This window comes from Bacillus rossius, chromosome 5, assembly GCF_032445375.1.
Source record: "Bacillus rossius redtenbacheri isolate Brsri chromosome 5, Brsri_v3, whole genome shotgun sequence".
Lineage (NCBI taxonomy): Eukaryota > Metazoa > Arthropoda > Insecta > Phasmatodea > Bacillidae > Bacillus > Bacillus rossius.
The window spans coordinates 66,510,084-66,537,580 of record NC_086333.1 but is presented as its reverse complement, the minus strand read 5'-3'; the positions used below and the strand labels follow the sequence as shown (position 1 = coordinate 66,537,580).

Genomic DNA, 27,497 nt, shown 5'->3' with positions numbered 1-27,497 from the left:
ACCCACCACCTCCAACTAGCTCAAAATTAGGTGATGAGGGAACATACAGGTTGGTAGCAGGTCATAAAGTAATTTATACGCAATGTTGGATGTATTCCCTGTTTTTTTTTTTATTCATGTAACAATCACAAAATATTCCGCACAGCAGAAAAAAAAAATTAAACTGTACATCCAAAAAAGATATGGAGCCATCGCCCGACCACGGCCTGATCGGCCCGGCATTCGAACAATGGCCGCTCGGCCCGGTGCTCGGACAATGACTAATATACAGCCTTCCTTCCCTTTGTGCGGGCAGTGTCCTGGGCTCGCTGATGTAATTTTCAGCCAATCACGGCGCATGGCAACAGAAACTTCCATGAAATTCTAACTTGTGTTTCCACGACGCAGCAATTCTCTCTCTCTCTCTCTCTCTCCCTCCCCCCCCCCCCCCCCCCTCCGACGCTCGTGACAGTGACTCAAACGCCTCTAGCGTGTGAAACAAAGCCATGGTCGTGGAAATAACTAAGGAGAATTACGTCAGCATGCCTTCCCACACAAAGAAGCCAGAAAAAGAAAAGAAAAGCCTTATGAACTATAAAAATAAAAACAATAAACCCGGTGAATTACGTTCATAATAACTTCTGAAAGGAAATTTTTTTACATCTAACCTAAAATGTGACGTAAAATTAATAACAAATAATTATTACTGGATTGCATGGGGAAGGCTGTAATCTGGGTTGTTACAATGTGGGCTTAAAAAATGTACTTATTCAAAACTTGACAATGCTGCATTAGGTATACTTTTGTGTATTAGTCAGATGAAAGAGGCTTTTCTTTATTTATTTTGTAAATACTGTTTGAAATAATTTTTTCTCTTTTCAAAACATGCCACGTATTATATTTGTTACTTTACAGAATAATAAAATTAAAATTTGATGTTAGAAATGTAATGTTTATTCATGTGTGTCTAGCCCCCAGATTAGTTTGAACTTTGAAGGATGATACCGCCCTCACAAAAAGTGAAGATGGCAGTCACTGGTCTAAACAGAACATATCAGGTATGCAAGACAAATTTGGGTAAATACAGTAAATATAAACAATTTTCAAAAATGTATATACAACCTATCAACCTTGAAAACTTCTTAAATAAGATTTTTTGTTTCTTCACTCTTGTATGAAATATATGTACTGCTTTTATTGTATTGCAATACTATATACAATACTACAATACACTACACATTAAAATCTACAAAAACAAACTTACCTTATGCCCAATTTTGAAGACCTGATCATAATCAACACAGTTTGTGTTGATCATGAGGGAATCAGTGTCTCCATAGATAACTTCATAGCTCAGTTTTTCCACTAAATCTTTGGTATTCATCAAAATTTCTCTGCCTTTAGCTGAAAAAAAAAAAATCAAAGTCAATTAAAATATGACATAAATATTTAGCTGTTTACTAAAATGATGCCAAGTTAAAAAAAATATATATAATTAAAAAAAACTGGGTGACCATATATTTATTCATGAATGTTTCAATATCACTGCACACAACTTATAAGAGCTTATATTAAGAGGCTAAACCAGACATATACATGTTACAAAAGTCCAATTTAAGGCTACAACGGGCAAGTTCAGTAATATAGGCAACAGAACTGTCAAAAACATGTGTGGTTTTCCTAAAGGCAGGTCCTCGTCAGTTCAAGAAAAATGTGTTTCGACTGTGGCTTCCCAATGCCTTTCACAATCTGGTGAAAGGACAACAAAACCATGATTTTGTGTTTATGTGAAATACCTCACTTCAGCAATGATCTTTAATAGTCCTGATTGTTGTGTTCTTAATTACCCTCTTTTATCGCATAATCGTCGCACCCATATTTTAGGGTGTCAAAATTTGGATAAAAAAACTTCTCATGTAAACATCGCATAAAACGGTGTATTTTAAAGTATAAATCTAATATTTATTCGGAAATTAACTATTTAATGTATTTAATTAACGGAAATACGAAGCTGTCTGATGTGTAAATTTTCTTTTAAAGACTTTTTAAACGTTATAACCTTTATCTGTTCATCTGCGTCGCTGCGGTGTACCGCTTATAAAACTAGCCAGCGCTAGTTGGCATCATTCATATTTGGTTATGTTGCTTCCCGTATAGAGCACGCACACATAGTTGAATATCAATATCTCGCCGATTGCATGCAACGCGCGCTATCTGTCTAGTGCCGAGTTAACTACATTTGATGGCCCGCACTCTTTCGTTTTAAATATGTACTACAACGATAGTTTAAGTGTTAATTCATCACATATTCAAGTGGCTTGCGTTCGGGTCATAGCTTTTATTTTTCTATTTAAAGTTGAAGAAAGGTTTTTGTTGCTTGAATTATTAATATAAATTGTTTGGCGTGCTCTTGTACACTCCACCATTTTTTTAAATAAACGTACTTTTCACAAATGGGTTTTGTTTTTATGAATAACTATATCCTAACAAAAAATTTTTTTTACGCATAATCGTTGCTAACTTACTCTTTAAACTTGATTTTAGTATAAATTGTGCGACGATTATGCGAGAAAACACGGCATATATTGGCATTAAAACACTTAACCGAACCTGTAATATTTTCTATTCACAGCGATTCAAATTCACAATACATTTAATAATAATGCAAGCTATCGTGGTCACTACAAATCAAAAATCATGTACATGAAAACAGCGCATAATGTACAAACATTTGTTTACACACAGGCAGCAAATGTTATGCACAAAAAATAAAAATAAGGCATTCCATTTATAATGACTTTATGTATGTCTATTTTTATTTCCAAACCAACTTCTTTTAAGCTGAAAATATTAGGCGTGTACGAAGGTGCATATTATAATGTTGAGTCAAGTCATGCAAAATAATTGAGTTTATCAAGTCCAGTAGTCAGCATAACTTTTTTTATTTTCCTTTTAGCTCAACTAACAGGAAATAGTGGCAAAAAAGTACACACTGTAGATAGTATCTTGTGATAGTTTTTGAATTACTATTATAGTGCTAACTGTATAATAGTGTACAGATTTTAACTACAGTATTAAGATTTACAAAATAATATTGACACTGAATATTTCCATGTTATTTGACTATTTGAATTTTTATTACGAAAAAAATTTACTGAACTAGTACCTATTAATAAAAAATAGAATGTAACCCTCATGAGAATATTATAAGTAGTCACAAGAAAACTAAAATATGTTAATTTGAAACATTAAAATGAAAACCATTTTTCACACAGACTATCATTTTATTGCTATTTTAATATATTCAAGTTCGTTTTTGTCTGTACACTATACGCCCAGTACAGGAATATTCACAATGTAAGTACAAAAATATTGTGCTTATGCTCGGTGGGTGAAGTACCGGTGCTGTAACATTTTATTTGCCCAATTTATATGTGGTTATTTATATCAACTAATCACCTTTCATACTGAACTGCATTGTACGAGCTTCACAATTACTAGGTATATAATTCTAGATTATGCCAGGTTTGTAAAAGTGATGTTTCATGAGTTTTTCATTATTTCCCTTGACCAAACAGTGAACTACTACAAATTTTTGAGATTTAAAATTAGGCTTGAGTCAAGTACTTCAAACTCATCCAGAAAATTCCTTTATTTTCCTATTGAAATCAGTGTAAAATTTACGTTAGAACTTGAAAAAAAGATTCAGTTTCATTGCACATTTTGCCGTGTTTATGCTCGATTTGATGATAACAGGTGGTCAAATATGCTTCAGAAGATGTATGTTATTAAAACAAATTTATATTTGGTTTTGACAACTTGTTCATTAATTGCAAGACACATCTGGACACGGACTTGGTGTGAAAAATAGTATTTTGAAGTACACGTGTGGGCTGGGGGGTCCAAAATATGTATTACAATTCCTCCCTCTATTTTGACCCTATTACCAAGTACTATGTGGGGTTTTACTGTAGGTGATAGCGTTTGGGTCTAACTTTCAGAAAATGCACCATGTCTTATGTATATTAGTGCAAGACGAGTTTCGTAAACACTGAGAGCTCACTGGCCAGAAAATACAACAATTATGGCAAGAATAACTGGTTTTATGTGAAATCTATTTTGCATTCAAATTATTGTCAGTTCTTCCAACCTACCATTCTAAATATGATGCAATTCCTTATATGGTACAATTCCTCCTTAAGCTTGTAGCATTGCACAATGAGGATTTGTTATATACAAATATTTTTTTACTCAGTATTACCTTCTTTTCTCTAAATATAGAGCAATAGTTAAAAATCTTATTAAGCGTGATAAAACTAATTGGAATCGTAGTATCAATAATAAGGTTAAGAATAACCCTAAAAAATTCTGGAGATATGTCAATGTTATGAAAAATGGTTATAGTGAATCCCATTCTCTTAATGTCAATGGTGATATCTGTAATGATCCTGGTATTCTTTCTAATGTCTTTGCTAAGTACTTTGCTAGTGTATATGTACCATCCACCAACCACCCTCGTATCATTGATCCCGATATTATTCACGATTCAATTCCTGTATCATTCTTATCAGAAAGCCAGGTCTTATGGGGAATTAAATCATTAAAACCAACTATGTCTACTGGTCCTGACGGTATACCAAATTTCATTATTAAAGGCTGCTCTTTTATTCTAATGCCTCTATTGTTGCATCTATTTAATACAAGTCTAAAATCACAAGTATTTCCCACTAAATGGAAAATAGCTAAGGTTATTCCCATACATAAAAAGGGTAGTAAACTCAGTGTATTTAATTATAGGCCTATATCATTATTAAATGGCTTTACTAAAATCTTTGAAAAAATAATATTTAAACATATTAACTTTCCAATAAACAACAGATTAGCTCCTAATCAGCATGGCTTTAGAAATAGTATGACAACTTCTACTAATCTTCTCTCATTTATTAATCCTATATACAATAAAGTTACAACAAGGGGGCAGGTTGATGCATGTTATTTTGATCTGGCTAAAGCCTTTGATACTGTCAATCACTCCATTTTACTAGCTAAACTTTCTAACTTCGGTCTCTGTAATAATTATATAACCTGGTTTACTAGTTACCTTAAAGATAGATGTTTCTTTGTTTCACTTAATAAAAAAACTTCTACTTTATATCATGCTACTTCTGGTGTGCCTCAAGGGGGTACTTTATCTCCCTTATTATTCAATATTTATATCAATGATATTTTTAAAGTTCTTCATCATACTACTGGTTTTCTGTTTGCTGATGATCTTAAAATATCCAGAGAAATTTCCTCCTTAAATGACTGTCTGCTTCTTCAATCTGATATTACTGAAATTGATAATTGGTGCAAAATGAATTTAGTTTCACTTAACAAAGATAAAACAAAAATTATTTCTTTCACAAGGAAAATTCATCCAGTTAAATATGATTATTTTCTTGACAACTCAAAAATTTCCAAATCTCTTAGTATAAAAGATCTTGGTGTTATTCTTGATTCCAAACTATTCTTTCATCAACATGTTAATTCTTTAGTATCCTTTTCCCGTAGAACCTTATATTTAATAAATTATATAACTTACTATGCATCTAATATTGAATCCATTCTTACTCTTTATTTGTCCTTAGTTAGAAGTAAACTCGAATATTGCTCAGTTATCTGGAACAGTATTAACACCACCGACAGTGACAAAATTGAATCCATACAAAATAAATTTTTCAAAATAATTAGTTCTAGACACCATCAATTACCCAGATTAGAATCTCTTTCAAATCGTCGCATCCATCTGGATGCCCTGTTTGTGTTTAAGTGCTATAGTTCAAAAATTAATTGCTTATACTTACTTGATAACTCTGGTATTCGAGTCCCGCAGTTCAAAAGCCGCCTTCGATCCCTATTATGTTCCTTACACAATAATAATGATTTAATTTACAGACTTATCTCAAATTTCAATAAATATGAAAATTTTATTAAAAACTTCAAATTTTAATTTTTATGATTACCCTAATATTCTGAGTAATTTTATAATCCTGTTTATTCTTCCAATTTTAGATCAATTAGTTAAAATTATCTCAGTTGCTGTTTTGTTTTGTTTTGTTTGTTATTGTGTCGTCCTTTATTTTCCTGTGTAGGTTGTATTTATTCGCTTGTATGTGTCGTCTTTTATTATCCTGTTTATGTTGTATTTATTCGCTTGTATGTGTCGTGTTTGTATTACTTGTTCTGTGCACACCTCTAAAGCTTCGGCTGTTGGTGTGCATGTCACAAATTTTAATAAATAAATAATAATAAATAAAATAAATAATGTAATTAACCAAGGGACATTACTAAGTTTTTTTTTCTTTGGCGAGTGACAAGACTCCTCGACCATCAACGGCAAGATGTATGGTGCTGTGGTATGTATTTAGACATCGTTAAAATTTTTATAAGAAAAGACAAAAAACTGTGCAAGTAACGAAATTTTCTAACTAAATTCATTTGTAAAATTGTGTACTGAGGCCATGTAACAATGAGAAAAACATTTTTTTTAAAGAAATAAAAAAAGATAATTTAATAAACTCTTTTATTTCCAAATAACGTAGAACCACCATAATGAAAAATCCCTAAGGAACATTGTTTGTCTTTGTTTTGTTACGTTTCTATGTGTGCTTAGCCGGGCCAAAACATACAACGTAACAAGCTTGAGAATTGTCAGTCCCGATTACAAGCAGAATCGAAGCACCGAAGAATCAACATGCCCATCCCTATTATTTAACTAAACATACCAATACTACAAGTATTTAAAATTCTTCATGCATGACAACACGCTGCAAGAGGCACTTGTAAATATGTTACTAACCTGTTACCAGTGCAGCCAAGGGCTTGGCATAGAACCTAGAATGGGAGAAACCCAAACAGCCATACATGCTGTTGGCTGTCAATTTCAAGGCCATTTGACGGATATTGTACTGAAAAAAAAAAAAAAAAAGGTTGCATCACAAAAACCTACAACATATAGTGAGTCAAATAATATCAGTTTTTTCCCCCCCTGGAACACTAACTAATTTAAGGATCAATACCAAATTTTTATAAACTCTAAAGTGTAAAGGAAAACCATTTTTAATGAGCCAAAATTATTTAAAAATATTTTAGTTTTACACTTACAAATATTTAGCTCAACATAAACTTCAAACTTTGCACAAGCACTTTTATGATCTGTCCCAAAGGTAGAATGTACGAATACTAAAAATTTTTAAATGTCATCACAAATAAGGTATTTTTATTCAACTCAATTTATAAAACTTACACTTCAAAATAACAAATATTTGTTTGTATTCACAGAACAGTGAAGTTGTTTCATTTCACAGCATGTAAACATCACTTTTAAAGAAAAAGAGACATAGTTGTTTAATATACACGTAAACATACCAGTTTCAATACATATATTAATGTGTTGGATATGACCAGCCATACTTTATTTCAACACCTGCACAGCAAACACAGAACAGTTCAAATTTAGGCTGGGGAACAATCCACAAACAGGCAATTTTTTGACTAATCGAAAACAAAACAAGCAAACAATAAGTTGTTTTAAACCACAGCAAATAAAAATTTAACATAAAAAACATTTAAATGTACTAGTAAAATAATTAAATTAAAATATAAAAAAAAATTAAAAACATATTCCCCCTACGGTTCTAATCCGAAAAAGACAACTGTGTTCAAAAATATTTTACTTATATACAAATTTAATTTGAACAAACAAAAACTTTTATTTAAATAAGCCTAGTTGGTTTTTTTTAAGGCTTGAGTGCCGGATATTAAAAGGAAGTTAAACATATTTTACATCAGATATTATAACTAGGGATGGTGATTTTTCGTTTTTGCGAAATAGATGCAAAAAAATTCTCAATTATATTTTTTTCCACTATAAAATGCGAAATCTAGACTATTCCGAGATAAATGCGAAGTCAAGGTAAAAAACATAGATTAATCTTCACTCTACACAATTTATTTACCGATTGTATTTCGTTTCAGTTCAGTATCAAAAGAAACCATCATTTTATGGCGTATTCAGCACAAGTATCTTATTGTCACGTCATTCACAACTATTGTTCGTAAATATTGAATGAAGAATGGCCATCCGTGCCTCGTGATTGTAAACAAAGCAAAGAACAACTAGCTGGAAGATTGTCCATCATCTTGCAGAGTACAAGTTTTTAGGCCACCATATTGCGACATCTCTGCTTCGCCACGCTAACAATTGTAAGTCCCATTTTCTGGCTGTGTTTCACGTGAAAGCCGCATTCTTGTGTAGTCTGTGGAAGGTGGTGTGTTTACAAATACGTGCATACTCGTGAATGTGTTGTATACTGTTATTTCTCGTGGTAAAAATGGGACGAAACACAATTTCCATTCACGATCGCATAAATGAATACAAAAGTGAACAGTTCTACGAAAGTGATACGAATATTTTAATGTGCAATTTATGTAATCGCCTTCTGGAGTGGAAAAAAAAAAAAAGATGTACTTGAAAAGCACATTAAATCTGAGGGACATCAGACTGCAAAAAAAAGATTCACCGAGAAGTCGGATGAAGAAAAAGAGTCGGTAAAACGGCAAGCAACGGTTTCTTTTTTAAAAAATATACTTTTTTTCAGTAATGTAAAATGAGAGAATTGGCTAAATCTTGTTTTTAAAAATGCTACAAAATGCTCAAATTCAAATTGCTAAATGTCATTATTTTAAATGCTATAATCATAACATATAATTTAACAAATTATGAAATAAATGTTTTCGTAGTCACACCTCTGGCCGCCAGTCACAATCTCGCCTGTGTTGTCATGTGTTACAAAAGCATAGAGCTGTCGGGTATCAGGCAGTCTCTAGAGTACTCGACGAAACGAGAATCACCTGCAGCTTGAGGTCACGGGGCGTGTCAGGGGAGTTCATCAGCTTCTTCACTTCCCGCCTGCTCTCGACCAGCTTCCTGATCTCCGTGGGGAGCACTCCCGGCTCGCTCCCCGCCTCCGGCAGCGCGAGGTCTGGCTCCTCTTCCCCCTGGCAACAAGCGGGAGTCACGGTGCACCCGTCCGCCGCTTCATGCACGGATACACTCGCTATTGGTCTGAACCTTTTGCTTTATGAAAACCACTTGCCATTTATATTTTTGTATCAACCCTTAACTTTCATTCTACCATACTTTTAGTATACAATGTTATCCTGTCAAGAATCATGATGTACCTCTGTTATTTTTAATTAATAATTGTAGAAGGGTTATTGTGTTTACATGCTTGTTATATTGTTTGTGCCCTGGCGTGTGTTTTGTTTTTTTATGTCATGCACACCCTAGAAGTCTTTTGACTGTTGGTGTGCATGGTTCAAATTTAAATAAATAAATAATAAATAAATAAATCTGGGTGTAACCCTGCCGGGAAATGAAATCTTTGCCACAGTGGGCAGGATAAGCGGAGTATGGCAGCGAGGAAGACTGACTGCCCTTCAAGCCTCCCACCTCGTCTATAGCCGCCGCGGCCTGAGGGACCGTGGTGAAGCAGATGTTGTATTCCTGGATGATGCTGGGGTACAGCGAGTTGAAGTCCATCAGCAGGATCATCTTGTCGTAGAAGCCCTTCTTCGGCTCCAGGACCATGCCCCCCGCGTACGCCGGTTTCCTGCGCCCGCGTCCCGCCTTCTGCCTCCTGGAGCCCTTCCCGCCGTGGCTCGGCACGTTCTCATCCTCCTCGTCCAAGTCCTGCTGCATGGCCCACAGGTTACTCAACATTTTGAAGATGACGGGAAGACATAAATATACAGCAAAACTTTATACAAAGTGGCCACTATTCATATTGGCAAAAAAAAAAATCAATGGTTTTCCAAGATTTTTATAGTTTTCAAAGATACGTATGTCAAAAAATGTTACTATGTTTATAAAATATATGTAACTTAGCTAACAATGTTGGGAGCATTAAAACTGAAACAGAATTAAACATTTAATACAAAATGCCAAACATTTAATATAATGTAAAACAGAAAGTAGGTATTCCCAAAAAACTATTGATAAAAGTGTACTTCCTTAACATAATTGAATAGACTTTAAATATTGTTTTATACCATGACAGTAGAAGTTGTCAGCAAAATTTTATGAAATTATAGATTGGTATAAATAACGACACAACAAACATTACTTCAGCCTAGATGCCAGGGATGAAAACAGTTTACACATTAAAATAATAATTATTAATATCAACAATTAAAATTTTCAGTATGTAGTATTTTTGTTAGTCGAACACTATAAAAACATGTTCCTAGGTTTTAATTCTTCATGGAGAACCTTTTTTATCACAGTAATATGCACATTTTGACTTTTGAGTAGTATAAGTACCTCCCTACTTGTCCAGTCTATTTTTTTTTTTACTATCCACTAAAAATCACTTACTCAATGACTGAAGAATAAATGTATACAAAAACTAAATGTAATGGTAAAATCTTATCAAACTGATATATTTTCTTTTCTTATATTGCCCTAAAAAAACTTATTTACTAAGACACAATGAAAAAAAGAATTATGACACCATCTGCTAGACTAGTTAATTCCATGTTACAATTATATTTTGGTTTTAATCTGCCCTAGAGACTCCAATCGTTCATGTGACAAATCAACGTAATAGTTTTCAGTCATAGCTTCTGTTTATTATTACCATCAATTAAAATCTTCAGATGTAAAATTAAAAAAAAGAAACAAGAAAAAAATGAGTAGCAAATTCCTCCCACTTGTCTGACATTAATTAATAAACATATCTTAAACTACCTTCTCTTATTCAACTTTCTCCAAAATATCACTAAGTTATAGGAGTGAATATTAAAAATAATAATAATATAATAATAATAATAATAATAATAATAATATTAATAATAATAAAATGAAAACATTATGGATCTACTAAATCAGTATTGACAACATAAAGTTTAGTTCAATATAAATGTAAGTTAATAAAATTAATTTGGATTTCACATCTTAGTAAAAAAGAATGGGATCCATTTGGGAAAACAGAAGACAAAAAATTTGGGATTTTTGTTTAAGTAATACTAAGCATAACTAAAAATAAAAAATATGTTCAAAAAAAATTTCAAAGATGTGAATGTTTTAAAAATCTTAAAATAATGTAGGTAGGTATCTGTAATAAGGTGAAATTATTTATTTTAAGGCTATAAACAAAATAAATGAAAATGTAACAATGGCATAATCTTAATTAAAATGAAATATGCAAGTGTTTAACTTTTTTTCTTAAAATTGGCAACCTAATGAAATAAGAAAGAGGCATGTGCATGGTTTCATCAAGGTCAAATAAAATCCTAAACAAAAAAATGGGATTTATAAAATCAGTTACTTGACCTAAGCTAAAAGTTAAACAAGGCTTACTCATTAACACTTTAGAAAATACAATGCTTAAATAGTTTTTTTTTGGGAATTAAATCTTTTGAATGGCTGAGTTTTTATGATGTCTATTTCCTTAGTAAACATTTTTTGAATTTATCACATACTTTTCTTACAATGGTAAAATATCAGCAATAACATGAAACTGCAAGCAAAGCCACCGGTTATCAGATAGTCAAAAATAAAAACATGCAGGCAAACAGTATGTGATGACATATAACATTTTACTAAATTAGGTGCTACTGGCAAACCTGAAATTCACAGCCACAGAGAAACCTAAGTCAAGCTTATTACAAGGTAAAATAGTAGAATTTAGTGGAAAAGATTCCATGCACAACTTTATCCTGCACAGAATCTTGTACTTCATTTTCATAATATATATATACTCTTGTGCCATACACCAAGACAAAAAAAATCTTTATCACCTCTTACCTATGCCTGTGCAAAGCTTCGAATAAGCAAATAGAATTGAAGTTGTTTTACACATTCTGACTTCAACAGGAAATCTGCTACAGTATTTGTTTCACTTTAAGTGATGCAAGATTTCACTCGAGTTGCAAAGCTTGGAACACAAAAAAAAACTTATTTTTGTAGGTCTTTGGTTGCAAGCAGTTTCAATGTAAATGCATAAATAATTTTGGTTGTGTCAGAATCTCTAACGCACTGATTTCCAACAGTTGATAAATTCTTGTTTGTGTAAGAAATGTTTGCTTTTTTTTTCTTTTCAATTTTTCAAGTTAATATGAGTTTATGTAATACTTTTGTATGAATGTCAATTTTAACAATATCATAAAGATAAAACTTTGATACAATATATAACCATTTAAGAATTTTTTTTTTTACTTTACTTATTTCAGTATTTTATAAATTTAAATTAATTCAACCTTGCTAAAAAAATTTTTTTCACCATTCACTTTGACTTTGCTATTACTTTAGGCATGAGGATTTGGTATTCGCTTTGCATCCAGAAACTAGGATTCACACAGGCCTGGTCTTACCTGCACGACAGCTTTCTTGTACTGCTTGTCCGGTGCTATGAACCCCTTCTCCGTGAAGGCGTGCAAGAGCAGAAACTCGTTTCTCTCCGACCTGCCGCCCATCAGCGTGCGCGACATCACGTTACCTAATGAACAAAACAATAACTGTTTTCATAATTGCTAGGACCTGTAAGATGCCATACACTGAAGAGCATAAAGGTTTAGATGTTCCATTAACTGAAACCCAAAATGAGATGAGAATTATCCTAATAATTGGATAATTAACTACAAAACAAATTCAAGTAAATAATTTCAGTTACAAGTACAGGATTCATACCATAAGTAGCGTGACCAAATTCATAAGAAATCATTTATTGAACAATTTCGTACAATAAGTCAAAAATCTTCAAAATAGCATCCTCCTGCATCAATACACTTCTAGAAGCAATGTTTCCAGGCCTGGAAGGCCTTATCCGGAATATTTTTTAGAGCCGATGTAACGTAAGACCGGATGTTATGAATCGTGCCCCAATCTTTCCCTTAAAGCAAGAAAACAACAACAAAAAAAAATTCTAGGGGCAGCAAGTCAGGACAGAAAGGAGGCTGGGGCACCAATGAAGTGTGGGTCTTGACTAAGAAATCGTTGACAACGAAAACGCTGTGGCTTGGCACGTTGTTGTGATGAAGTTTCCACGCGTTCTTGATGTCGCTTCGGTAGCACGCGATCCTCCGTTTCAGCACTTCCGGGTAGAAAACTGCATTCACAGTGGTCCCAGTAGGTAAGAATTCATGATGGACAATGCCTCCGACACCAAAGAAGACAATGAGCATGGTTCTGATCCTGGACTTGCTCTTGCGTGTCTTCTTCGGAAGGGGTGATGCTTGGGTGTGTCACTCTGAACTCTGCCTTTTAGTCTCATGGTCGTACTCAAAAATCCATGTCTTACTACGGTGATAACAGAGTTTAAAAAATTAGGGTCATTTTCACAAACTCCCGAGAGTTATTGGCACCGGAGCAATCGCATGTCCTTTTGTTTGTCGGTCAACACTTTTGGGACCAGTTTGGCGCACACCTTTTTCATGTTCAAATTTTCGGTCACAATACGATAAACTGTCGTTTTCGTCTTGTTTAGAGTTTGTGCTATCAATTGACGGTTTAACCGTCGGTCAGAATTCAAACTATCACACACACGTCACTTTTTTGTCGATTTGGGAGGTTGATGGACGTCCACTGAGGAGTTTGTTGGCAATCTACTCTCCCCCTCCTTGAACGACTTGAGCCATTGGAAAACTTGTGATTTGGACAAGCAATCACTCCCAAAGGCCTGCTGAATTAATGGAAACATTTCGGTGGTGGACAGTCATTGTCTTAGCCGGGCCCGATTGTGACTTGTTACAAAGGTTCAACTGATTTGCTTAATCAAAGCTTCGTGCAGGCCTAGATGCTATCTTCTAAGAGTAGTTGAATGCAAAATAAGAGTTTTCACTGTACCCTACAGTTCTCATAGTACCAGTGGTACACATTTCCCAAATGACATGTGCAAACTAATTAAATTTATTTTAAAAACATCAACAACCACATGTAGGTGTTTACAAACACTGCTGACATAAAATCAGTGGCAGGATACATAGACCACTTATACACTACCTTTGAGCACTGTCAAAATTGAGATAAGTTATATGATACAGACTATATGTATGTTACAATAAGTCTGATGATGGGTGATGATTAGAGGTAGATTATATGGCGAATAGCCATAAAACCAAAATAACAACGAAACTAAGCCCATGCACCGCCAAACACCAAAATGGAAGTCAATAAAACCTCATAACACTGAAATAAATAAAAATTCACCTATCTGATTATTGCATGATTTATTTGCAATTTTTTTGTTTAACTCACTCTCATCAATACTATATGTAAATATTTTAAGTGTCTTACTACATATTGTTGAAGCTGTTCATCAATGTAAATGTGTTCTATTACATTTCTTTTAATTTTTAAAGATGGCAAGGATGAAATCAATTATTTTTCATGACAAAATTAACTTTTTTATAACACCATAAAATCTTTGCTCTATTGATGATTGATGGATAGTAGTATGTAAACAATATGGCGACAGAGACGAAAATTTCATCATAATGAGTGGGCCGCTCGATTTAAAGATGTCGGATCCAATATGTCTGCCGGGGTCAAGGAAGAGTTCAAAGGTCAAAGTCACGGTCATCCAAGATGGCCGCCGTGATCTACTTGTCCCGTTACGCTGTGTCCAGTTATGCTCATCCAAGATGGCCGCCGTGACGACACAGTTCAAGATAGTGGCTCGGTTCCCGGCTCCACAGCCAGAAGCCATGGCTCGGAGCCCCTATTACATACTAATCTGGATGATGATGATGTCAACAAACACTTTGAGATGAAAGAACTCAAGAGCTGGAACAAACCTGCTATGTTTGTGATCTGCAAGGCGAGAGGCAAGACGTTCATCTCACACATCAGTCGCATTGCGTACGCAGCATCCTGCATGGTTGTTGAGATCAAACGGATCAGAGTCTCAGACGATTTGTACATCTTCTTCACCTCATCCATCGTGAAGTCCACTCTCTCTCCTTCTGGCAAACCTAGGACCTTCAAGTTTACACCAATGTAAGTTCCTCAGTAACTAGCAGATCATGCAAGGCATTCTGAAACACTACTATGCAATCAATAACATAAAAACTTCCAATAATATCTACAGAAAATGGAATTAAAATTAACATATTTCATTTAAGTTTCAACATTTTATTTAGTGTATTATGTTTGTTATCAAGACCCATACAAGGCAAGAACCAACTGAATTAATTAATAAGCATTTATTTCGTGAGAATACTGCTTATAGCATCTTAGCCAAACTTAATACATACACAATTTCACATCTTACAAATATCATATCAAATGGTTTGAGGAAATATAATTTTGATTAAATTTCTTTATGCTATTTCCAGTACATCATTTTGATCTTTCCTCCACAAAAGCCTTATGTTGTTAACCTGTTTAACATAAAATCTTACGAGGTAATTCATAATTTCGAAAAATTATTTTCCATAAGAAACATTTAGCATAAATTTGATATATGGCCACAAGCTCTGATTTTAAAAGTTTGATGTGAGACTACTCTAAAAAACTAATATTTGTGGTAATGGAATCCCCAACTAACTGCCCAATGGTAAAAGAGAAAGCTGAGCACATAACCTGAGCAAAGCTGAGCACATAACCTAGGTACGTCATTTGAGTGAAATTTGCTTCTATGTAGCAACTGTATTTGAACTATTTCCCTCATAAGAAGTTTTCCCTAATAATAAATTTTTATCATCCAGTTCCTTGAAAATTGTCTTAACAGGGTTTCGCTGTATTTCATTTTAAATATTCGACCACCAAAATCCACTATTAGCACACCAACAATGTATAGAAAACAATTTCTAAACTTACATTCTGGCAAAGTGTTCCAAGATCATAGCTACGAGCACGTATCAATTCCTTTGCTGAAATTTTCACATCACACAGAAGACGACCGCAAGTACTGTTCCTCTCAACTTGATGCTTTACCTACAAATAAAAAAAAAGTAAACAAAATGTTATAACTTACAGAGTAAAAGTTGCAAATACATGCCAAGATAAAGTATAATTTCATAGAAATGAAGAGGGTGAAAAGAAAAAAAAACAAACAAAAATAACACATTTAACCTTTTAAAAAAACCTTTTAGGTCAAAAAAAGTTACAAAAAATAATACTGTATGAACACAGCAAAGAATAACATCTAGGTCCCGGACTACATGATTTAAAAAAGAAAAATTCCTTTCAGCTCCACCTACAGGTAGAGGAAGATTTTAAGTTCATACATAATTCTAAACATCGGAACAAAAATTCCCCTCAGTCAGTTTAAGGATTTAAACCAGGCCAATGCGAATATCAGGTTTTTTGTTCAAATTGAATACAAATATAAAATTATTCTAGAAAACCAACTGAAATAGTAAGACTGAAAATTAGAATCCAGTTAATTTTTTTTTTCACACTATGTAACAAATACCTAACTTAACCTAACCAATCAACATTTCATTTCAGTTCCTATTTGTATTTACCATATTTTCCAGATCCTGTTACTCTACATGAAGCAGAATATTTTTGTTAACCACATAATACTGTGAAATCCTCCAATTTCACGTGAATTTTTTTATGCTGTGTTTCCAAATTAGCTCTATTTAAATATTTAAACCCTAATTGTTCACACATTTTCGTTGTTAACTGCAAACAGATTAACTATATTTTAGTTCAGCAATAATATAAACACAATTTCTGCGTATTTTACCTGATACCTAGAAATGGTGATTTAGAGCATTTAATATAATAACATTTAGCATTTTGAATTTGAAATTTAGCATTTTGTAGCATTTTTAAAAACAAGATTTAGCCAATTCTCTCATTTTACATTACTGAAGAAAAGTATATTTTTAAAAAGCATTAAATAATACACATATTCATTATTAACAACCACATAAATAAAGATCTAGCACAACTACAAAGATAGCCTATCTTGGCAGGTTTCCAAACAACTTTTTAGCACTTATGAGTGCATTAATTTGAATACTTAAAATTACAATAAATATTTTTTAGCCGTGTTCACGGCCATAGTTGATGTAGAGTGCACAAATAATGTTATTGAAACTCGTTTTTTTTTCAATTTTTGCCTTCTTTTGGTTTCGATCATGCCAGAAACCGCTGCTTGCCGTTTTACCGACTTTTTTCCTTCATCGATTTCTCGGTGAATCTTTTTTTTTTTTGCAGCCTGATGTCCCTCAGATTTAATGTGCTTTTCAAGTACATCTTTTTTTTTTTCCACTCCAGACGGCGATTACATAAATTGCACATTAAAATATTCGTATCACTTTCGTAGAACTGTTCACTTTTGTATTCATTTATGCGATCACGAATGGAAATTATGTTTCGTCCCATTTTTACCACGAGAAATAACAGTATACAACACATTCACGAGTATGCACGTATTTGTAAACACACCACCTTCCACAGACTACACAAGAACGCGGCTTTCACGTGAAACACAGCCAGAAAATGGGCGCGGCAACGCAGATATGTCGCAATATGGTGGCCTAAAAACTTGTGCTCTGCAAGATGACGGACAATCTTCCAGCTAGTTGTTCTTTGCTTTGTTTACAATCGCGAGGCACGGATGGCCATTCTTCATTCAATATTTACGAACAATAGTGTTGTGAATGACGTGACAATAAGATACTTGTGCTGAATACGCCATAAAATGATGGTTTCTTTTGATACTGAACTGAAACGAAATACAATCGGTAAATAAATTGTGTAGAGTGAAGACGAATCTACGTTTTTTACCTTGATTTCGCATTTATCTCGTAATAGTCTAGATTTCGCATTTTATAGCGGAAAAAATATAATTTAGCATATTTTCGCATCTATTTCGCGAAAACGGAAAATCACCATCCCTACCGATCAGTGAGTAATTTCCAGGCTACTTTAAAAATCACGTCTGTGAAAATTCAGCCAAAGTACCCGTCACCGTGAAGAAACGGTGAAGTGCCCTACGTACCGCGGGATTGCCCCTGCGCAGCCGCCCCAGCCTGGACCACTGGGGGATCTTGTTGGCGAGCAGCCTGTGCACCAGGACGTCCAGGCCGTAGCCGCACACGTCGTGGCCCACGATCAGGTCGGGGTCCACCTTGAACAGCTTGGCCAGGAAGAAGCCCAGCAGGCCGCGCTCCGAGTCGCTCCTCTCCAGCCTCGTGGCCTTGAAGCCGGCGGTGGCCGCGCGCACGTCGTACGGCCACGGCTGGTCGGACGGCCTCGTGAACGCTGGAGCAACGGTCCAACGGCCTCCCGTCAAGTCTCTACCGCACACGCGTCTGCTTCACGTCACCAATAATCTCTCTAACACGAACTTACCACTGGTCTTTCAAGAAAGGTATATCACGTTCATTCACTTCCAAGCAGGAAAGAGGCCAATTAAATCTCTTTGCAGAAAAACACTGGAGGAAACCTACTACTGTACCAATACATGTTGGTTTGAAAGGTGTTTGTGCCGTGACACTTTTTTTTTACGATATTGAAAAAATAAAAATAACATGAATTACTAAAATTACATTACACTGCAGGTAAAAGAAACTTTAAATTAAAAAAAGTAGGTACAGAATTGTGGAGTATGTCCATATGCACGTAGTATTGAAGTACATATTGTCTTACAAACTAATTTATTAATTTATTTATTTATTTGTAATTGTAATTGTAACATGCCAACTAACAGGTCAAAGTCTTTAATGGTTGGCACACAATTAGACAAAAATACACTCACAATAATTAACATAAATGAAAAACACAAAACAATACAATACATATAAAAACAAAACACACATAACGAAGACAATAAAACAAAATTAAAACGTTACAATTTAGACAATACAGAACTAAAACACACATGATCAATAAGAACTAAAGAAAATAATTGAAGTCTTTATCAAATTTATTAAAATTGGTTATTAGCCTAAAGATAAGATCATTATTTCTATTAACTGAACATAAAGTGGAAGTTAAACAACTGTTAAAAGGGGGTACTCTTAAACCAGTGTTGTCAAGTATATATTTACAGTTCAATTTGTTAGTATAACAGTTTTTAATGAAAATAGTCAAGTAATTCTCTTCGACTTGAGAGAGATATCAGATTGGGTAGAGGAAGATGTGACTCACTTCTTTTAGTATTTGGTTACATTTGTATAAAACAGTTGAAATAATATATTTCTTTACTACTACAAAATCATCAAACACTGGAAAATCCACTTCCCGAAGACTAGCATCTCTACTCACCGCAGAAGTGCTGCTGGAAGGGCGGCTGTGGCGGGGCCCTGTCGACGGGGAACTGGTGGTGCACCAGGCAGCCAATCATCACCACCTCGCTCAGGGAGGTCTTCTGGTTCACGGCGGTGCGGATGTTCAGCGCGGCCACCACCAGGGGAGGGGCGGGGGGCGGCGGGTTCAGGGCGCTGACGCACACATTCTCAGGCTTGAACGTAGCCACCTGCAAGCGCATCGTTCGGGCCAAGTTCCTCTACTTCTTCAAAAAATTGGTAAAGTGCATGAATAGTGTCAAACAGCACCACGAAAGACTAAGATAATACGTTTAACTTTATATTTTCCTGTCTGTCATCTTCACCATCATTAAAACCTCTACCAGAGTCATCATTATCACAAGCTATGAAAATAGTTACCAGTTACCATTATAATTTATCCATTTATAATTTTCAGCTTATGCATGCATAGCCCCGATGAGTGGGAATTAGTTTACCACAATTTTTGAGGTTTGAGATTTAGCTATATACGACTCCAGAGTTCAAGAAGGTTAAGCATCATGACATCGCTTTGTTATGCTCGTGCCAACGGCTGTCAAAGGGGGAAGGGGCGGGCAGCAGGCATGCCACCGGATATTTTTCTGTTGCATCCTGTGCTTCACACCATCACACTACCGTGATTACAGTAATACACATTCAATCACAAAGACATTCACTGTTGGCCTAGTGGTGTGGTCTCGCCTGCCATAAAGAGGAAAGTATTATTATCACAACTTAACATTTATGGAATTATCTAGAAATTCGTGGCTTTTTGTCGGTTATGTCTTGTTCACATCAAATCACAGAAATATTTCCAGATTTACTGATTTTCATGGTTGGTAGACACCATGAAACAGTAATTTTTTTTAGCGACAAACGTACGTGCAGCAATCCACATTTATGCCATTCAATTGAGTGAAAAAAGCATTGAACCTCCCCAAATATTTGGCCTTTAGTAAGTAGAACGACTAAGTTTTGGACCTTTATTTTAAACACTCTAGCTATGAGATCATGTCTGTCGTTCACTTTCTGGTCAGGCATGAGCGCTTCAGTTATTTCTGTCCAGGCAGGGTTGCACGTGAACGTACTGAACAGGTCTGGTCGCCCATAGTTGCAAACATAAGCAAATGCGTCCTGTGTGTACTCGTTTAGGTACCTTGGGATGTTTACAAATGATTAGGGAAGGATTACCATTTGCCCTAAATGTCTGGGGTCGACGTTACCATCGGTTCTTATGGCATCCCGTAAATGTATGTAGCTCTCTGCTTGCAGTATCGTCTGATTAAGCACTATGTATCTCAAGCACTCATTCTCTATTTTGACATATATGTCCACCAGAAATTGAAGCAAAAGTTGCCTACACCGCAGTAGTAAATTAAAATCATTTCTCCAGAACATCACGTGGAACACATAAAAGTCCATGCAAGATACCTTTTGTACGGTATTGGAAGACCAGTAGCTGGATTATTTAATACCACTCTTGCCCTTTCCAAAATATGAGCGGGCACTCTAGTGCATCATAGAACCGGTGTGTGTCGGAGAGTCTGGATTTATTTAGCAAAGATATAATTTAAAAAAAATGCCATGTAAGGGGGAAAAAATAGTATATAGAAAATAAATGCACCGATAGTACAGATATGATGAATATTAAAATGTCTTTGGCCAAATTACATGTTATTCTTGTTCTTTCCTAAGAAGAATGAACTTCTAACTTCATAGTCTTGAATAGTAACACTCATTTTTATTTGTTCTTGCTACAAAGCAGCTTATTACAGCTTGATTTAAGCTCCGATATACTATAAATTAATTTTTTATTTCCATAAAAAATTGACATTCAATAATTCCTACAAAAGCACTAATCCAGCATGACCAAGGGCCAATAGTGTCGGATTTAAGACCTTTACCAATGCTATTTATTTTATCATCACTACTAGTGTATTCAATACATGTACCTATTTACCCAAAAATACTGAAACTCTGAATATAATGGGACACCAAATTTTTTTATTAAGAGTTAATGAAAAATATTTTATGGTGTAAAAATCATAATTCAAAACACAGAAATTAAAAATTATTTAAATTAGTATATTTATACTATATTTACTAATAGCTTTTCTGGTGCCACTTTTTGTCAGTGTAGAGTGATTTGCAAGGTCTTTTTTTTAAAACAGCAAACGGCAATTAGAAGAAAAGAAAGGCAGCAATTACATATAAGTAGGGATGGGATTTTCGAATCTTGGATTCGTCGAATATACCGAATCCTATGGATTCGAGGATTCGTAGGATCCGAGGTGGGATTCGAGGTGGGATTCGAGGTGGGTTTTTAAAAGTTTTAGGTAGTAATTGATAATTGTAGTGCTGGGCGAAGTTTGAAAATTTCGAACCGAACCGAACCCTTACGTTCGGTTCGGTTCGAAACCTCTTAAAATATATTCGAAAAACCGAACGTTCGTTTAAAAAAAAATTACGTTTTTCTAATTTTCTAACCCCCATTTGAGACCATTCACAAAACAGCTCAACAAAATTCTATTACTTGTAATATTCAGACTTTTATCGCATAATCGTCGCCTCAACAGTTTCAAGCGCAGACAAAATAAAAAAAAATTATTAATCGTCGCATAACTCGCATAGCATTTTTTCATATGGGCGCGCTTTGTTTTTTGATTACTTTAGAGAATTTTGTATGCATTTGTCGTACTACGTAATATAAACTATCGTACAAATGCCAAAGGTATTGTATATTATACCTTTAACTATAGTGCGTATACGAGAAGTATTGTAAATTCACCAAACATTGCGTACCCCATACGTTAAACTAATGCGCACGTACGAGAACTCTCGTATTTCGGCAAAACTAACGTGATCAAGTTAACACAAGACAAATGCGGTAGGAAATGATTACATAAATTACGTATTTTAAATTACTGGGATGTATTTATTTTCTTTGGCCTTTTTGATTATAACAGTCAGGTAACGAAAATATTAATTTAATCTTGTGTATTAAAAGTACTGGTCTAGTAAATTTTACAGTACGGTACTAAGTTGACTAGCGTAGTCGCGGCAGCCATCATTATTTCTCGTGTTTTCTTTTTTCCGATGCAAATTGCTATAACCACACTTTTTACGTTACGTTTACAATATTATTGTTCTTGAGGTGATTTGCGATGAGCAGGCTTACGTCGTTTAAGTTTTCCAAATGGAGAAAAGATAATGACGACCCAGATGACCCAGAACCACCCCAAAAAAAAGTCTAAAGTTTCTTCTAACGAGCAGCATTCTTCCAAGAAAACAGCAACTGCAGTCAGCGGGTTTTGTAATGTAGATAGGTAACTTAATTCACATTCGCCTTTTTTTTTGATGTCCTATTAAAAAGTTTTACTTATTAAAAATGTTAGGTTATGTCTACCACAAAAATATGTAGATAGGTAACTTAATTCACATTAGTCTTTTTTTTGTGTCCTATTATAAAGTTTTACTTATTTAAAATGTTAGGTTATGTCTACCACAAAAATATGTTATGTGGCCTTATGCTGAATGTTCGTCATCTTTATAATATTTTTTTTAAATGAAGGTTAGTTACACTTAAAAAGGAATATAGTCTTTTTGAAATTTAGATGTAACTTATTCACGAATTAAAAGTTGGTATATATATATAAGCTAAGCTATATAATGTTTTAATTTTACATATGGCTGGAGAACCTTTCTTTCTCACCATTAAGTTAAAGACCAAAATGCTGGTCATCGGTTCATTTTAATTCAAAACAATTAATTCTGTATGAGGTTCGGTTCGGCTCCGTTCGAAACCAGAGAACTGAGGTTCGTCCAGCTCTAGAAAATTGTATACCTAAACTATATTATAAAGGTAACGGAAATGGCACAAACATAAGATAAACTACGCTGCATTTTGTCAATTAGCATAACTACTCTATCATTTCCAACCTTCAATAATATAACATTGCAGAAAAAAACGTAACTTTTTTTTAATGGTGTCTGTTATACAAACGTATTTTATTGAAAACATAGGAAGCATTAATTTAACAGAAAATTAGACAGATGCAAACTTACGTGTGTGGTTTTTGAGGTTATTTGTCTCTATTTTATATCAGGTGTATACACTATGCACTTATTTTATAATTTTATAAATACACATGTGATTTTTTTAATACATAGGCCTATGTAATTTTTTAAAATAAATGTGTGATTTTTTTTAATAACATGTGGTGAAGTTTAGTGTGGGTCTGGGATTCGAGATTCGATGACAAACACTGAGGATTCGAACAAGGATTCGGATTCGACCAAAATGTGGATTCGTCCCATCCCTACATATAAGGAAAAGAAATTTAGGTCTGTAGTCCATAAGCCATTTGTCAGAGAGCACAGAATACTATTATATTTGGTGGTCACCCGGAAAAATGAGTTGAAGGGGGGAAGGGGGTGTCTTGTTTAGCAGCCCCATTACAAAGTGTTGTCTTGTCCCTTACAAAGTCTCATCTGTTACACCTTATGACCCCCCCCCCCCCTTCCCACCCGAAAAGGTTCATATATCCATACAAGTAGCATAAGTGTTGTAGTTCACAGGCAGATCATGTAGTTTTTCAACTAGACTGAGAGTCAGGTTGCAGTAATTACCTGCGGTCTAAAGGTTTTAGTGATGCAGTTAAGAGGCAAGAGTGTGTGGATTTTCAACTAAGCTGTTCCCATTGCTGTAAATTTACACCTTCCAGCTGCAAGACACAAGTTTGTGATTATAATGCGACTCTTACTTTTTAGGTCTAGCAGGCTTGGTAAAAACCACATCATCTTCAGATAAATACGGTAATACATTTATAATTAATTTATGATCTTACATGTAGAGCCATCAAGAGAAACTTAGGGCCCAGGGGCAAATAATATTGTCAGGCCCCCTTCCTTTTACTTAAAGTACAACATTTGAAACCTCACAATTAAAAGGAAAAAAATTTATCAAGACCGAAAACGTTTCTGTGGACATAGCTGTAAAAGTGATCTGTGTTTATCACATTTCTTGTAAGGTTTCCTATGAATTTGATTATCAATAGTCTTGTAATTTTTATCCCATCAAGATAAACCAAAGCATTAAAAAAAAAACTCTACACTCCAGTGGGGCTCTTAGATGCCCCATCCTCCACTCATTCTTCCTGGTGACCACCATATCGCACCCTGAGTACAAGACTACCGTAACTCCAAAAATTGAGTTTTTGAGATGTTTTTAACATAAGCAGGAAAATATCATTATCTAGGCACTGCAAGACTTATCGCAATATTATACTTACCTTTACGGGACTTATGGCAAATAATATAGTGTTGCACTCTGGAAAACATCATAAAAGAATATGTGCAAGACTATGGTATCTGAGTCGTGATAGTATTGCACTGATTTTGAGTTACGATAGTCTTGTGCTCAGGGTGCAATTAATAATAGCATTCTGTGCTCTCTGATATGGACTACAGACAAAAATTTCTTTTCCTAATAATTGCTGCCTTTCTTTCCTTCCTGATTGCCAACAGGCGGAGCGAAGTACGTGTAGTTAGTTACCTCTATCTTGCACCAGCTGAGGGGGTTGGCCACGGCCTCCGGCGCCTTCACGTCCAGCCAGCCGGGGCCCCTGATCTTCCTGCCGAGCAGCAGGGCCTCCAGCGCGCCGGTGGTCGTCCCGAAAACGTGGCTGAAGGTCTCCCCCTCGAGGTTCGACGGCAGGGCCGGCATGCTGGCCTGCACGGCACACGACGACCTCACGTCCGCAACCAGAGACAAGAAGATTTCATGGCTACATTTCAAGTCCGATTTAATTTACAAAAGCCGTTTTGTAATATACTTACTCCACCGAAATAGTGGTGAAATTTATGTGCTGCATTTTTACTACGAAATAATTTGCGTTAAAATTGGTCTTAAACAGATAATTTCACAGCCATTAAAATTAAATTAGCGAACTTGTGTGGATTGAATGTGATTGATGAGTAAATGCACAATAAAAAACCAATTTTATTAATTATTCTGATCCATGCACTTGGTACAAATTTCATTCTAAAATAATGACATTCCTTGAATTTCAAACATTAAAGAATAACTTTTTTTTTATCATTTGAATTATGTTTTGGTTAAATGTTACTTCATGATTCAACTTGAATTTTGGTGTTTTACGGTGTTATGATATGCTTTTCACTGTATTATCAGTTTTATCGCAATTCACCATATGATCTTGTCTGTCAATAACCTAGTAGGGTGGCTAATTACAGGATTTTGTTAGATTTTTCTATGAAAATTCATGAAATGTTATATATTAATAAAAACATAGCTTACTATGTTGGTTACATCCAATCTAATAATAACCAAACCATTTAGTATTAAATACTAACCATTTAATATTAAGAATATAAAATAAAAAAAAACAAAAAAGCGGTTATGGGGACTGTCGACAGAAGTGAAAACTTAAAACTTTGTTTTATAATGTGTAATATGACATAATTTCTACATCAAATGGACATGAGAAAACAATTTTGGAATTATATCACTAAAATGTCGGTGACGCGAACCCATAGGTTTTGCCCCCACCAATAATAACTTAAAATTAGAATAAATGAAGTTTTATCATTGAAAGAAAAAAAAAGAACATTAATCATCAAATAATTAAAATTACCTCTCATAAATCAATAAGTAAATAAATAAACTAAAGGAAAAAAAATAACCTCAATTAAACTACCTACTAAAACTTAGCCAATACTCGCAATAACGTTAAAATTTCCTTGGAAAATAAAAATAAAATGAAAAATTTATAACTTTAAAATTAGAATAAATAAAGTTTTATCCTTGAAAAATCAAAAAACTATGAACTTAAATCCACAAATAATCAACATTCACTACGTAAACAAATAAATTTAAAAAAAATTACTCAACACGGTCAATTTAACTTCACTTACTGCTACTACAGCATTTCGGTGAAGTGAACTCACAAGATTTTACCAAAGTACACAGGCCATTGCGTATCGCCAGACTGGCACAACATACTGCTAACCATCAAACGTGATCAAGCAACATTTCCGCAATGTTGATGGTGAACAATAGGGCAAGGGTAAGGTTAAAAAGTGACTTCGCCCATGTCACAGCATGCCATGTCCTGGCAATTCCTGAATCCCTGCTGAATCCCTATAGTGTACCACATTATCTGATGCACTGTACTAACTATCTATCTATCTATCTATCTATCTCTCTCTCTGTGTGTGTGTGTGTGTGTGTGTGTGTGAGAGAGAGAGAGAGAGAGAGAGGTCAGCATACAATTATCGTATGTTGTCAGCGATGTACTGCGGCATATTACCAGGAGTCACTGTCATGCTTTCCATGGCACCGGTACTGATACCATTTAACATGTGTAGCATTCTCCACATCTGCTGCGGAGGTTTGCAATAAACAACGCTCGAAAATGGTATGAGAGACACTGTAGGCATGGCATGAAATTTCAACTAAGCTATGAAAAGGTCTAGAAAATGACTAACTGATGCAGTTCATAGGCATGACAAGCAGTTTTTCAACTAAACTCTTTTCAACTTGCTGAAAAACAAATATTTTCCTATAGCTTTCAAAAATTTATGTATTTATCGTGGTTTTCCTGGCACCACAAAAATTTCGGGCTAAATCAAAATTTCCCAATTTTTCCAGTTGGGTGGCTACCCTGCATTTCAAGGACATACCCTATAACATATATGTGCTAAAATCAGTTGCATAAAGCATTCAAAATACCGGTAAAAATAATGTCTACAAATAAGATAAAATAAGCTTATATAAAGCAAATTCATAATAGCAATCCTGGGTGTATATAAGATTGCTCAAAACTCTTCAATAGCGAATGTATACATACTAACTCTTTATCCATGTTAGTAACACTGACTCCAACTCCAAGGTAAAACTCACAACCACATATGTCCAAAGGTTTTATAAGAATTTTGTAAGGCCTTGAAACTATACAATAGGAAAACAAAAACTTTCACGACAACAACATATATATTCCAACCTTTAAAATTTTATATATATATATTTTTTTTTTGGTGGAAAGTAGTGATGGGCCAAATCCCAATTTTTATAATCCAAATCTCAAATTCGAATCTCAAAGAGTACTTCGAATATACCCCTAGGTACTAGGTCTCAAGGGTTTAAAATAAAATAATGTTAAAGAAATTAAAAATATTAACCATGGTGTTGAAAAAATTTATCCTTT

At 34.5% G+C, this 27,497-nt stretch overlaps 1 protein-coding gene across 2 annotated transcripts in view; it reads right to left on the bottom strand.

Moving 5' to 3' along the window:
* The window catches only part of LOC134531923 (DNA polymerase alpha catalytic subunit), a 71,763-nt gene that overhangs the window by 21,358 nt on the left and 22,908 nt on the right, over positions 1–27,497 (bottom strand). Inside the window, exons 11-20 of one of the 2 annotated variants that reach the window (XM_063367965.1) lie at positions 24,824–25,000; positions 19,250–19,460; positions 17,982–18,244; positions 15,842–15,958; positions 14,818–15,001; positions 12,397–12,521; positions 9,476–9,718; positions 8,875–9,021; positions 6,821–6,929; positions 1,244–1,383 (exon numbers count right to left, since the gene is read on the bottom strand). In XM_063367965.1, the coding sequence (XP_063224035.1) occupies positions 1,244–1,383; positions 6,821–6,929; positions 8,875–9,021; positions 9,476–9,718; positions 12,397–12,521; positions 14,818–15,001; positions 15,842–15,958; positions 17,982–18,244; positions 19,250–19,460; positions 24,824–25,000 (1,716 nt within the window). The remainder of the gene's footprint in view (positions 1–1,243; positions 1,384–6,820; positions 6,930–8,874; positions 9,022–9,475; positions 9,719–12,396; positions 12,522–14,817; positions 15,002–15,841; positions 15,959–17,981; positions 18,245–19,249; positions 19,461–24,823; positions 25,001–27,497) is intronic. The other variant, XM_063367966.1, reaches the window with a different exon arrangement.